Source organism: Ricinus communis, chromosome 5 (genome assembly GCF_019578655.1).
Source record: "Ricinus communis isolate WT05 ecotype wild-type chromosome 5, ASM1957865v1, whole genome shotgun sequence".
In the NCBI taxonomy this organism is placed as follows: domain Eukaryota; kingdom Viridiplantae; phylum Streptophyta; class Magnoliopsida; order Malpighiales; family Euphorbiaceae; genus Ricinus; species Ricinus communis.
Genome location: NC_063260.1, coordinates 12,139,611 through 12,153,252, shown reverse-complemented (window position 1 = coordinate 12,153,252; position 13,642 = coordinate 12,139,611). Strand labels below are relative to the sequence as shown.

General features: G+C 37.5%; 4 protein-coding genes across 4 annotated transcripts; 3 read left to right on the top strand and 1 right to left on the bottom strand.

The window, feature by feature from the left end:
- Positions 1–347: 347 nt before the first annotated feature.
- LOC8275561 (pollen-specific leucine-rich repeat extensin-like protein 1) lies at positions 348–3,703 on the top strand. Its single transcript, XM_002519105.4, has one exon. The coding sequence runs from the start codon at positions 913–915 to the stop codon at positions 3,400–3,402; it is 2,490 nt and encodes an 829-aa protein (XP_002519151.2). The 5' UTR covers positions 348–912; the 3' UTR covers positions 3,403–3,703.
- A 240-nt stretch (positions 3,704–3,943) lies between these two features.
- Positions 3,944–5,154, bottom strand: LOC8275562 (probable inactive receptor kinase At1g48480). Its single transcript, XM_002519106.4, has 2 exons — positions 4,596–5,154; positions 3,944–4,503 (listed from the first exon to the last, which is right to left on the bottom strand). Exons 1-2 carry the CDS (start codon positions 5,152–5,154, stop codon positions 3,944–3,946), a joined length of 1,119 nt encoding a protein of 372 aa, XP_002519152.3.
- A 1,008-nt stretch (positions 5,155–6,162) lies between these two features.
- Positions 6,163–10,765, top strand: LOC8275563. The gene is made up of 9 exons (XM_002519107.3): positions 6,163–6,501; positions 7,135–7,332; positions 7,829–7,926; positions 8,160–8,250; positions 8,316–8,519; positions 8,598–8,854; positions 9,300–9,390; positions 9,488–9,704; positions 10,308–10,765. Exons 1-9 carry the CDS (start codon positions 6,328–6,330, stop codon positions 10,517–10,519), a joined length of 1,542 nt encoding a protein of 513 aa, XP_002519153.2. The 5' UTR covers positions 6,163–6,327; the 3' UTR covers positions 10,520–10,765.
- A 700-nt stretch (positions 10,766–11,465) lies between these two features.
- LOC8275565 (protein DMR6-LIKE OXYGENASE 2) lies at positions 11,466–13,110 on the top strand. The gene is made up of 3 exons (XM_002519109.4): positions 11,466–12,150; positions 12,292–12,619; positions 12,772–13,110. The coding sequence occupies exons 1-3, from the start codon at positions 11,699–11,701 to the stop codon at positions 13,030–13,032; spliced, it is 1,041 nt and encodes a 346-aa protein (XP_002519155.2). The 5' UTR covers positions 11,466–11,698; the 3' UTR covers positions 13,033–13,110.
- The last annotated feature ends 532 nt before the right edge of the window (positions 13,111–13,642 follow it).

Genomic DNA, 13,642 nt, shown 5'->3' with positions numbered 1-13,642 from the left:
TGATTCCACGTACCATTTCTAAAAATGAAATGAAGAATCATGTCTGAAGTTATTAAGGATATTGTCATTTAATCTAACTCATTATTTGTGAAAATAGTTCATTTTTAAATGTGGAAACTACAGATCATTCTCCTCCTAGTGTTCTTTTGTCTGTGTCCCTCCATCACATGCTGTTGCAAACTTATGGGATGTGAAAAATTCTGTTGTGGTTTGTTAATTTAATTTTATTATGAAGATAAAATTATCAGATAGGTACCAGAAAAATTTCCTTCATTACCCAGTGGCAAGAGATTGAACCCTATTCTCCATTCATCCTGACATGATCCGTCAACTACCAAAACTACAAATAAGAACTTCTACTCACAAACATAATTTAAATCTGAGCCATTGAACTTAAAAAGATGTTTAGGATTTTCATATCAAAAAATGAAATCACCTAACTGAGTATTTAATGAAAAATAAAAAAAAAGACACGGATCTATAATATCTAATTACAATTTAACCATCCATTTGGGCTGAATTTGAACAAGATAACCCATTCATGGTATAAGAAAAAAAGTGACAAGTATCAAAATATTGATGAAGCAACGCATTAGGTCTGTTCTTTCTATAATAAGTATATAGATGACAGAGTAACTCTCCAAAAACCATTCCTGTCCAAACTCTTACACATGTTAGTTAAAGGATGGCCTTAATCCAAGCAAACTCTTCCCTCTAAATTTAGAAAAACTGCAAAAAATTTTGTGGTTGCATGAAACTAAACCACAAATTTTCGGCGCCTAAAACTGGATGATCGGTTTCCACGGCATTTCAATGGCTGGCAAGTCTTCATATCCTTCACCCTTCATATAGCCTCCCCTACCATCATTGTCTTCTATAAGCAGCCTTGGGTGTTCCGAGGTCAGGGTAAGCATGGAGAACCTTCTAAGAGCCTCGGGCTGCTTTCTTTTCTTTACATTTTTATTCTCTTCCTTCTCTACATTCTCGTTTGCCCTAACCGATGCTGAAGTATCTTTCATTACCGGTCGCCAGCTCCTATCGCTCAAAGAAAATGAAGAACTTCCTAACGAGTACGAGCATGAGGTCGATGTGAAAGTAACCTTTGCGAACCAGAGGCTCAAGAGAGCATACATTGCCCTCCAGGCCTGGAAAAAGGCTATGTACTCTGACCCATTCAACACCACCAGCAACTGGAATGGTGCCAATGTGTGCGCCTATAATGGTGTGTTTTGCGCACCTGCGCTTGATGACCCCAAATTGAGTGTTGTTGCCGGCATTGATCTTAACCAAGCTGACATTGCCGGTTTCCTTCCTCCGGAATTGGGGCTTATGACAGATCTTGCATTGTTCCACATCAACTCTAACAGGTTTTGTGGAATTGTACCTGAAAGCTTGTCCAAGCTTAAATTTATGTATGAATTTGATATCAGTAACAATCGTTTTGTTGGTCATTTCCCCAATGTTGTTCTCAAATGGCCAAACGTCAAGTATATTGATATCAGGTTCAACAATTTCGAGGGCTGTTTGCCTCCAGAAATCTTTCAGATGAATCTCGATGCTTTGATCTTGAATAACAACCGGTTCACATGCAACATTCCTGACACAATAGGCAACTCCACAGTTTCTGTTGTGGTGTTTGCATACAACAATTTCACTGGCTGCATTCCTCACAGCATCGGCAACATGCCTAACTTGAATGAGATTATTTTCACTGGCAATAACCTCGGCGGTTGCTTCCCAGCAGAGATAGGAATTCTTAGCAACGCAACTGTGCTTGATGTCAGTAACAATCAGTTCGTAGGAGGTTTGGCAAGCAGCTTTTCAGGCCTAAAGAATGTTGAGCAATTGAACTTGGCAAACAACAAGCTGACAGGATTTGTGTCTGAGACCCTTTGCAGCTTGCCAAGCTTGTCAAATTTCACATTCTCATCTAATTACTTCAAGGGAGAGGCTAAATCATGCATTTCATCTTCTGATAAAGATGTTGTGTTGGATGATAGAAATAACTGCTTGCCTGACAGGCCTTACCAGAAGTCCGCCAGGATATGCTACCCTGTTGTGAGCTGGCCTGTGGATTGCAGCAAGGACAAGTGTTCCGGAGGAGGAGGCTCTTCAACACCATCATCTCCTAGGCCATCAACACCTTCAGTGCCAACACCTTCAACACCTTATGTGCCGACACCTTCAACGCCACCTTCAACATCTTACGGGCCAACACCTTCAACACCTTATGTGCCAACACCTTCGACACCTTATGTGCCAACACCTTCGACACCATCACCATCTCCTCCCCAACAAGAAGTCCCTACACCTCAAACGCCATCGTCAGAGCCGTATAATCCTAGTCCAGGTGGGCACAGAGAGTCACCAACACCATCACCTGAACCTTCAAAACCTACTTCACCAACGACATCACCATCACCATCTCCTGAACCTTCAGAACCTACTCCACCAGCGACATCACCATCACCATCTTCTGAACCTTCAGAACCTACTTCACCGACAACATCACCATCACCATCTTCCGAGCCTTTAGAATCTACTCCACCGACAACATCACCATCACTATCTCCCGAGCCTTCAGAACCTACTTCACCGACAACATCACCATCACCATCTCCTGAGCCTTCAGAACCTACTTCACCAACAACATCACCATCACCTGAATATAACTCATCAGAACCGTCACCAACCCCATCTCCAGAGTCAGAGCCTCAATCACCAACATCAACACCTTCTCCTGAATCTCCTCTCTCATCACCAACTTCACCAACTCTTGAACAATCTCCATCACCACCAGGCCAGTCACCTCCTCCCACAACTCCTGAACAATCTCCTTCACCACCAGGTCAATCACCCCCTCCACCAACTCAATCTCCACCACCACCTGTAAATTCCCCACCTCCACCAGTGTACTCACCTCCACCACCCTCCCCACCACCTCCAGTCCATTCTCCACCACCACCAGTATACTCACCTCCACCACCTTCCCCACCACCACCAGTCCATTCTCCACCTCCACCGGTACACTCACCCCCACCACCAGTCCATTCCCCACCTCCACCGGTTTACTCACCTCCACCACCTTCTCCACCTTCTCCACCACCTCCAATGCACTCCCCACCTCCACCGGTTTACTCACCTCCACCACCACCAGTCCGCTCTCCACCACCACCTGTCCACTCACCACCACCTCCAGTCCACTCACCTCCACCACCAATCTATTCACCACCACCACCAAGGTTCTCCCCGCCACCACCAAGATTCTCCCCGCCACCACCAACTTCATCTCCTCCTCCTACTCCTACAGTTGCAGCTCCACCACCAGAAGACTTCATTCTCCCACCAAACATTGGGTTCCAATATTCATCACCACCTCCACCAATGTTCCCAGGCTACTAATTAATATATCCTTGATTTTTTTTTTTTTTGTAGTTCTGAAAAGCTATATTTACACAACTAAAAATTCTGTGTCATTTGATGAACTTCCCGACCAGGATATGTAATGTTTTTTTTTGGCATTTGTCACTCTCTATAGAATGGAAGTTCTTACTTGATATTTGATTTAATTAGAGATTTTTATTTCATTGCTCATTTCGTTCTTCTTTCTCTCTCTTTTTATTTTCTTTTAAAAAGGATTTTCCCTCTCTAATTACCTTGTATAACATCAGCAATTCTAATAACAGCGGCAGTTCTTTTCTCGTTTTCTTTCTTCATTAATTAAGCTTATAAGTTATAACTATTTTCTTTCACACTAATACAAATTCCAAAAGCTAGAAGAATGATGCATTTCATGAATCCGATATCTAGATACATTTTGATTGTTTCTGACTTAATTACATCCTCATGTGACATGTATATTTACTTGTTAAAAGATATTCTGGAGTAATAAAATGAAACAATACGTTCAATAAAATAAGCATGATTCAAAAGAAAAGAAGGACTACTCCTTCAATTGTTGAAGCATCTGCACCACTCTGTCCATGGAAGGCCTGTCTTTTGGATCATATGAGAGACAATTCTGAGCAATTCCGATCATTTCTTTCATACTCTCCTTCGCTTCTTCCATTTTTGAGTCACATATGCTTCTCAATCCTTCTTTCTTTTTGATCTTTTCTATAAGATATTCTGCCAAGTTGGTCACAGTAGGCCTCTTCCCAGTAATGAGCTCTAATAACAGAATTCCAAAGCTGTAAACATCTGATTTTGAGGTAAACATTTTCGGATAATTTTGATTACTTGATCTTAGTTCTGGTGCAACTCTGCCAGGATTTCTTCTGATGATTGTCGCTGGAGGAACAAGGTAAGGTGTTTCATAGCCGGAGAGGCACGCAGAGCAATCGGTCCGAATCAAGATATTGCTTGCCTTAACTACTCCACAGACAACATTGTTGCCAGTTTTGGTAACTTGGTTGTGAAGGTAGGCTATTGCCATTGCTGCACATAGTGCTATATGCTTCCTGACTTCCCAACTTAAAGCTGTAAATTGAATTCCTTCGGTTCCTATATCATATTGTCAATATAAATCAGTTGTCGTATCGTTTAATAGTTGATTGTGAATTATTTAAGGAGTATTCCAGGAAAGTGATGCGTACCATGTAAGAGCTCCTCTAGACTTCCCAAACACAAATATTCATAAACAATAAAAGCTTCTCCACCATACCAGAAACTAAATTGAAGTGGCAAGAGCCAACCGTCACGAATTCCTCCGAAGAAGTTAATCCATGATTCAAGATCATTTGGCTTGACGAAACCTTCTCGGATCATTCGAATTGTGACAATGGATCCACAGTTAAGAATGACCTTGAACAAAGAGCCTACAGTGCCTTCACCTAGCATAGTTTTTGGAAGTTGAGCTAGTTCTGATGGATCATACTTCTTGGTTATGGCTTGATCTTCAAAGATTAACTTAGTTGGAAGTGTAACCTTAACCTCTAGCAACGAAACAGGAGTTACATTAGTCACTTTTCCATCACTGGATTTGCTTCTTGTTTTTACTACTTTGGTGCAGATCAATTTAATTGCTGCGTAGGTTATGCAAAATAGGGAAAATAAGGCCCTTTGGAGACAGCCTAGCTTGTTCGTATCTTGTAACAGAGGCATAGAGAGAAAGTTTCTGTGATGTCCTTGGGAAGCAGAAATAAGAATGTGCATGGTGACAGGGCGTTTTTTTCTTTCATTCTTTCTTTCTTGTTCTTCTAACTTTCCAAACGTTGGTTTATTCAGCAGAAAACCTTGGAGATGTCACCCATAAAAAATAAGCACAAGGCTTGCTCGTGTGTACACCGATTCCTGTTAAATTCTTTTGATTTTCTTATGGGGATAAGCGGTTTTATTTTACATTTTAATAATTTTATCAGACATGAATCAAGCATTTTGTGTTAATCATTGCCGGCCACTCCATATACAGATGAGTAAAGAATCAAGATCCCCACTTGGATTGGAGGAGAAATCATAATCTGCCGAACAGGGTTCCATCTTTTCATTTTATTTTTATTTTTTTAAATAAAATTTAAGTGTAGGCTAGCTTGATGTTCCATAAGGACCTCTTTTCCTCTTTTTTTTTTTTTTTTTTTTAATAAATAATTTCATTCTATTGATAAAAAAGAAAACAATTTGATAGGCACAAGCCGCACAACATTATCATGCAGTTGAGTTGAGGTTTTGTTCTTATGCTAAAGAAAATAAGGATTTTTTTCTTAAATATGCTGAAGAAAATACAATGATTATTTTATATAGATGATAAGAAAAAATATATATTTCTCAATTTATGCCCTTTTTGCAATTACCATAAAATTGAGAGGCTGAATCTTAATAAGGACAATCAAAGAATATGAAGATAGTATTATTAATTTTATGCGCTTAAATAATTATATTTTAATAATAAAAATACAGACTTAATTTTTTATTTTTATTATTATGATAATGAATGCATGCTAATAAATTTATTTAATAATCTCAATAAAGAATAAAGCAAAAATTTATATACTTACTAGATTTAATAATAAATGCAAATTGCACTATTCTTCCTGGCAATTAAGCCCGTTAAAATTGTGCTTTTCAATTTAGAAGAAAACCATTAATAAAGGAAAAAATGGCGTCGTTTTACCCAATCTCATGAAGCGACATCGTTTAGGTTCTAATTCCTTCAAATACACGCTGAATCAAACCAATCTATAGACGATGATGTTGAGGTCTTAGCTTCCAGCATCTGGTCTTCATTTATAAATGAAAAAAGGGTCGTGTCAGTTTACAGAAACCTAATTCCACTATTCCCACCTTTTCCATTTCCACGAATCTGTATTATAATTCTAATTAACATTGTCAATGGAAGAAGACAAGAAAACTTCACGGACTAAGCAAGAAACAGAGCAAAAACAAGAACCCAAAGCAGAGGAACCACCAAAGAGCAGTGGAGGAGGATGGGGAACTGGTTGGGGCTTCTCTCCTTTCTCTGTTCTCTCAGATCTCCAAAAGGCTGCCGAAGAAATATCTCGCAATGTACTCTCTTTTCACTGTTGACACTGCATTTCTATTTTTTTCTTTAAGAAAAAATAAACTAATTATAATTGGATCTAGTTTGTGCCATTGGTATGAGTAATTTGGTGTTTTACATGTTTTCTTGTGTTTGATGAAAATGTGGTAATATGGTGATCTTAAATTGAATGTGATTTAAGTGTAATTAGGGGTTCCTCTTTTTTAAATGATGGAATAGTGTTAGGAGCTTACGTTATTCAAATATGAAATTGTGAAACTTTTAGCTTACTATTTATGAAGCCAATGTGTGGCAAATGAATTTTGGTTTTGTGATCTAGTTGAATGTGTAGGTGGAAAAGTTAATGCTGGAAGTTTGGATGTTCTACTGTCGTACCATATAATGCCACTTCTTAGATTCCTCCATACACTAAGACCTGTTTAGAGGCAGCCTAGTGTTATCAGGTGCAATATCCCTATGGCTGAAATAGAATTCCTTTGGCATCCAATGGATTGTTAATGTGTCGGACTCCAGCGTATTTATTTGTAATGATCACTCGTTTCTTTCTTTATACAGAAAGACATTATAAGCTAAAAAACTAAAATGTTTGTTGGTGTAGTTTGTTGGAATCTCTGCTTAGCAGTTCTATCTGGATGTAGGCTGTGGTGGTTGCAGAGAAGGCAGCGAAAAGCATTTCAGATATACAAATTGTTGCTGAGGATTCTGAATCTTCTAAAGAGGAGAACGAGCAAGAAGAATCTGAAAGTGATAAAGAAACTGAAGATGAGAAGTCCAAGCTACGGAAATCTGCTTTGGATAAATTGGAGAAAGCAAGTGAGGAGTCCTTCCTGGGACAGGCAAGTCCTGCTCGTACTTGTTCTATCTTAACTTGCAATACATGATTGAAGTTCCACTGAGCACCAGTTTGGGTATTACTTTCTTATGTGCTAAAGATTCACACCCTATAACTGTGGAAATATGGTCAATAGCCTCTTGCTCCCTTTTACTTGATATTGACAGTATCATGTTTATTTTTGAAGTAATTCACCTCTTTCTGCCTCCTTTGCATTTCATCTTCTTTCACTTAGGCAAACAGCACTTGGTTTGCATTAGTGTTTATTTCATAGTACTTGCTCGGTGGTTGGGGGAGGATAATCATGCCTGTGATTCCTTGAGAGAGTTTATATTTTAATCATTCTTTTGAACATGATAGATAAGTCTATTATGTCATATTAATGAGTGTTTATTGTGTGTTGCTCAATGGAAATTCTCTTACTCAATTTTTGTTTTAGTGTGAGTTGCCTCTTTTGTTTTGTAAGAATTGTATTGTTTCTTCTTTTTCAACAAGTTTAGGGTTTGAAGGTTCTTGATCATTCTGTGGAGAATTTTGCATCAGGAGCATGGCAAGCATTAGGAAGTGCATTGAAAGGGGGGTCTAATTTGGTACAAAAGTAAGTAGCTTTCTATATGAACTTATCATAGTTTTGATTATTGAAAAAATTTGTTATCAGAAACAAGGTATAATGGTTTATATTGCAAACTAGGTAGAGTTTGATGGTCATGTCTTCAAATATGCTTAATCTATAAGGACCTGATCCACCCACAAGTTTTCTCATTTTAGTGTCCTATTGTTTTTCCTTTTCTCTTCTTCATTAAATTTACTTTTTTCCCTTTGTTTATCCAGGCTTGAGAATTCTGCTGTGAACATCGCTGAATCAATTCAACATGGTGGCTTACCAGGAGGAGCTGGTTCTCTTGCACCATCCTTACTAGAGGTTAGCATGAACCTTATCATGTTGGTTGTTATTGTTGTGAATATTTCTTATTCTTCATGTTGCAGAGTGGAAAATCTTTTACTGCAAAGGGAATGCAAGTGCTTGAATATGTGGGAAAGGAGACCATGGATTTGCTGATCACAGAGACAGGTATTGAAGTTGATAAAAATTCTAAAGGATCTGAAAGAGAGCCTGATGAGGATCAGTTACTTGAGGAAGTAACATTCGATCGGTGCTTCTATATATATGGAGGTCCAGAACAGTTGGAGGTCATTTCATATCCTCTTTCCTTGAAATTTGTCTGTTGAGCTGATAATTGATATTGATATTATTGAACTATTCTGTAGGAGCTTGAGGCATTGTCCAGCCATTATGCCCTCTTATTTAACCGAAGAAAAGCCAAGTTATCACAGGAACAGAAATCTGTATATGATGGGAAGCTTAAACTAGTCCAACAAATTTTCAATCTGAGTGTCGAAATGGATGAGAATGGTGTGGAGTCCAACAAAGGGAAGAGAAAAGAGACTGGAAGTGAAGGAAGTAGTGACGAGATTAAAAATTTACATGACTCAAGTGTCAGCAAAGCTGCTGACATGGCTGCTGGGTAATTTCCTTTGCACATAAAACTATTTTTATGATAATACTGTTCATGGACTGGAAGATTTCTTCAGGTGTGATTTTGTGCTCTACATGGGTCTGTTTATTCTGTCATTTCTTATGAGAGTTCCATGTCTCACCTCATCATACTTATCTCAATATTGAGATGTTGAAAATTATCTTAACTGTCTACTTTCCTCTTTATATTAGTCACTGTCTTCCAATTGGTCTCTCTAACCTGTTAAAAGTTGTCTTTCATTGCTTATTCAGAATATTTTCTTAAGTTAATGACATATTGAAAATGGTCTCTGTTATGATATTTGCAAAATGCCGTTGTTAGTGCTGGAAGATGTCAGCTTGTTGTGATTTTGTGATAGATGTATGATTGGGTTTCTTTGGTTCAACCCTCTTTTTTGCTGTTATAAATGTAAGATTTTCTCAAAACGTTGCAGGTTTACAAGTGCTATTGCAGGACTAACTGTAAATGATATAGTTCAAAGGACTGCCAGCAGACTAGAAACTCTGCACTCTGAGGGGGTTCACGTATGGAAAATGTCTCGTACAGTTTTCTTTGTTTAGCTTTCTTTACCTCACAAAGCTGTCTAGGTATGATAAGAAATGAAAATGCTTGTCCTTGCAGAGGCTCTCTGAAATGTGCAGTTCAGCTGTGTCTCAACTTCTGATGCTTGGAAAATCTGTCATATCCAATGTTAACAAAATCCAGGAAGAAGATGTTGATGCGGAGGTTATGAATATTGACTGGCCTGAAGATTCTGTTGAAAAAGCTAAGGTAATTCGAACAAAGGCACAATCTATGGCAGGATATCTTGAAGCAGTTTCAAACAGTTTTATCACAGGTTGGTTCTTTTATAATACTTTAAAGCACTTTTTTAATTATATGCTTGCATATATGCCTGGTTGATATATTTGCTTTGATGTGTGTTGGATTGTTGATGCTATTTTCTAGATATTTAGGCATCTATATTACTGTGTTCTTTGGGTAATTTATTTCACCTCTGTTCATTATTGAGGAGGTCATGCATAATGACTATGTAAGCACTTAGATCCATTTTTGCCTGTCAACGGAGGATCAGAAGGCAGAGTATTTGAGGTGAAACATTAGGTTTATTGGAAGTGTAAGTTAGGTCGGTGTGGGGAGTAAACCCCAAGTTTTGAAGTTTGAATCGAGCACCATTTCCTTTTATTTTCTATAGGATTATTTTAAAGTGGAATAAGAAAAGTTTATCATATTTGTATTTCAATTTTATCAGGTGTGGTGATTGATATTTAAACTGTTGTTGACAAGATGGCTGAACTAACATGACATAATTAGAAGTTTATATTTTGACAATTCTTGTCTTCTCTCTCGTTGTGGGACTGCCTATTCTTCATATTTTACCATGAGCAATTCTGGCAAGAGGTAATTTATCTGATCGTTTAATTCATATTGTGTTGTTAAGGCATCTCTGATGTGGCTGAAGCTTATGTAGCTGCCATGAAAACCGCTGCTGCTGATTCCCACGATAATCTTCCAAATACATCAATCCAGGAAAAAGTCGATGCCTTCTCTGAACTTATTCGCACTGACCAGACCACTGCAGTGAGCAAAATGCAGGACGGGCTACAATACTTGTCTTATGTAGTCATTTCCACATCCGTACCTGCTGCTTGAAAACTCTCTACTCTTATCATGTTTTATTTCAATCATATTTGTAAATAGCTGTCTAATTTTAGGGTGGGTTTCATTTTTTATTTATGTCTGAAAATGAACTCATCCCGCTGTAGGTTAAACAATTACTTCTTATTTAGATTTTTGAAGGGTTGAAATTGGAATACTAGTTGCAAATGGTTAACAATTTATGTTCAATGTCAAAAATGAAAAATCACGAGATTAATAAAGAAATGGATTTGTGTGGTAGCTGGATGGGATGATCATGTGGTGGCTGTGGCAAAATGTAGTATTAGCAATGAGCTTGACTTTTGCTTGATTTGCTTAAACTGAATGAGATTGCCAATAATTGAACTACAGAAGCAGCATTATGTTAAGAGGAAGTGCCTCTTGTAATTGACGGCTGTCTACCCTTAGAAAGTAATGGTTTGTTGTAGTTGGACTGGTCCCCATTCGCACTATTGATAGCTGCTCCATCCACCATTGCCCTTTATTTGCAGAGATGACAAGTCGTTTTGAGAATGAGTTTAACTTTGCATGCACATGATTGTGCAGCTCCCAATCTTCAAGCCTCATTACTTGCCTTAATTTTATATTATTTCATTTCTTTTTATTACTAATTGAATAGTGCAGACTACAGAGCTACGGCAACCAAATTTCGCCTAAGGATTAAAAAAGTGATCCTTTCACTAATTTGTCAATTCAGGGGCTACTTTCCTATTGCCACCTGCCACCACAGAACAGAAGTTTCTGTAAGTTTTCAACTTTCTTATTTTCCTGTTCTGTTTCTTTCTCCGGATTCCAATAAGATTTTGTATGCACTTATACGCATAAATTTATAATCGTTTGGTTAAATAATTATTTACTTCATTCAAATGATTGTGAATTTATGGGAAGTGCAATTTTCCATCTCTATTTTCTCCAGTTCTTATGCCTAAATTGAAAAATTGCTAGCATAAGCTAAATCACACAAGACAGAAGCTTCCATGCTAGGGCCCACTCATCCACCCACCCACCCACGACGTCCTCAATTTCTTTGTTTCTTACCAAGATGATCGTCTATATTCAATGAACTCAAACATAAAACCTAATCCCATTATAAAGCTTTCTACCATTAAATATTCAGTCTTTATGCTGCTCGAGTCATAATACACCTCACTATCTGAAATTATTTGTGGAGCCATGGGTGAGATTGATCCATCTTTCTTTCAAGACCTTGAACAAAGGCCTAAATTCAGACCAACACAGCTTGAAGAAATCCCCGTTATAGATCTTTCAGTTTCAAGCTCTAATGGCATCCAAGAAGTGATCTCAAAAATAGGAGAAGCATGCAAGAAATATGGCTTCTTTCAAGTGATCAATCATGGAGTACCGGTAGAGCTACGTCAAGAAACTGAGAAGGTTGCTAAAGAATTCTTTGATCAGTCATTAGAAGAGAAAGGGAAGGTGCAAAGAAATGAGGTTGATCCTATGGGTTATCATGACAGCGAACATACCAAAAATATTAGAGACTGGAAAGAGGTTTTCGATTACTTGGTATTAGACCCTACTTTGGTCCCTGCCTCTGATGATCCTCATGATAATGAGCTTAGAACTTTGACTAATCAATGGCCGCAGTACCCTTCTCAGTTCAGGTATTGCTATCAATTCTTTTCTCTTGGTGTCTTTAACTTACCTTCTGGAAAAAAAAAAAAAAAACAATTCAAAGGAAAAGTAACTTTTGATGTCTCAAATAGGAGGAAGAACATACTGATTGATTGTATTGTATTGATCAGGGGACTGTGCCAAGAATACGCTAAGCAAGTAGAGAAACTAGCTTTCAAGTTATTGGAACTTATTTGTTTGAGCTTAGGCTTGCCTGCTGATCGTTTAAATGGCTACTTCAAGGACCAAATCAGCTTTGCTCGGCTTAATCACTACCCTCCTTGCCCTGCGCCTCACCTAGCTCTTGGCGTAGGCAGACACAAAGATGGTGGTGCTTTAACTGTTCTTGCCCAAGATGATGTTGGAGGACTAGAAATTGCCCTGAGATCCGATGGAGAATGGGTTCCAGTCAAGCCAATTCCAAATGCCTTCATCATCAATATTGGCAATTGTATGCAGGTATTTATCAAGATTTCCCATTTAATTTATTTATGTCCTTACTGAAGGCAATAATTTCTTTGCTAATCCTGTTTTGTTACTCATTCTTCTGATTTGGCATGTCTTCTAAATTAATTGAACTTATCTTTCTTAATTAATCATCTTCATTACAGGTTTGGACTAACGACCTATATTGGAGTGCCGAGCACAGAGTAGTCGTGAACTCCCAAAAGGAAAGATTTTCGATGCCATTTTTCTTTTTCCCTTCTCACTATGTGCAAATTAAGCCCCTAGATGAGCTTCTAAACCAGCAAAATCCTCCAAAATATGAGGAATTCAACTGGGGAAAGTTTTTTGCTAGTAGAAACCGTAGCGATTATAAGAAGCAAGAGAAGGAAAATATCCAAATAGATCATTTTAAGGCATCAGAATGACTGTTTGCAGTACTGAATTCTATATGTATGCATGTTTCTGTATTCCAATGAGTTTGATCTGAGTGAGTTGTTTGTTGATGGTTGTTCTGCAAATCATTGTTTTAAATCCAAATTAATTTAATTTAACGGTCCACTGCATGCTTTATAATACACAATAAAGTCACGTATTAAATCTTAATTATATTCATCTTGCTTAATTTAAATATAAAAGGAAAAAAAGAATATATATATATATATATATATAAGCATCCAACCCAATTTCAAAAACCTATCCGGTCGAAATTCGTAGTAGATGGATTGTATTAAGAAAATGAAGACTGCGGTGGTGGTGTTTGACAAAGTCCTTATGTTCATTGTTTGTGGATATAAACACTTAAACTTGTTTTCCTGAAAAAAGAAAAAAAAAAAAAAGACTGAAGAAGGTAAATACACAAAATAATAAATTTCATCTTAATTTTGATTTGATACGGATTATAGTTAATTTTCTAATTAATTAATATAAGGATTAAAATCAATAAAATAGTTATGAGGCTAATAGATTCAAACCAAACCGCATATGTAAATTTAAAGTCCATAAACTATTAGATGTAAAAAGAGATCATTAATATAT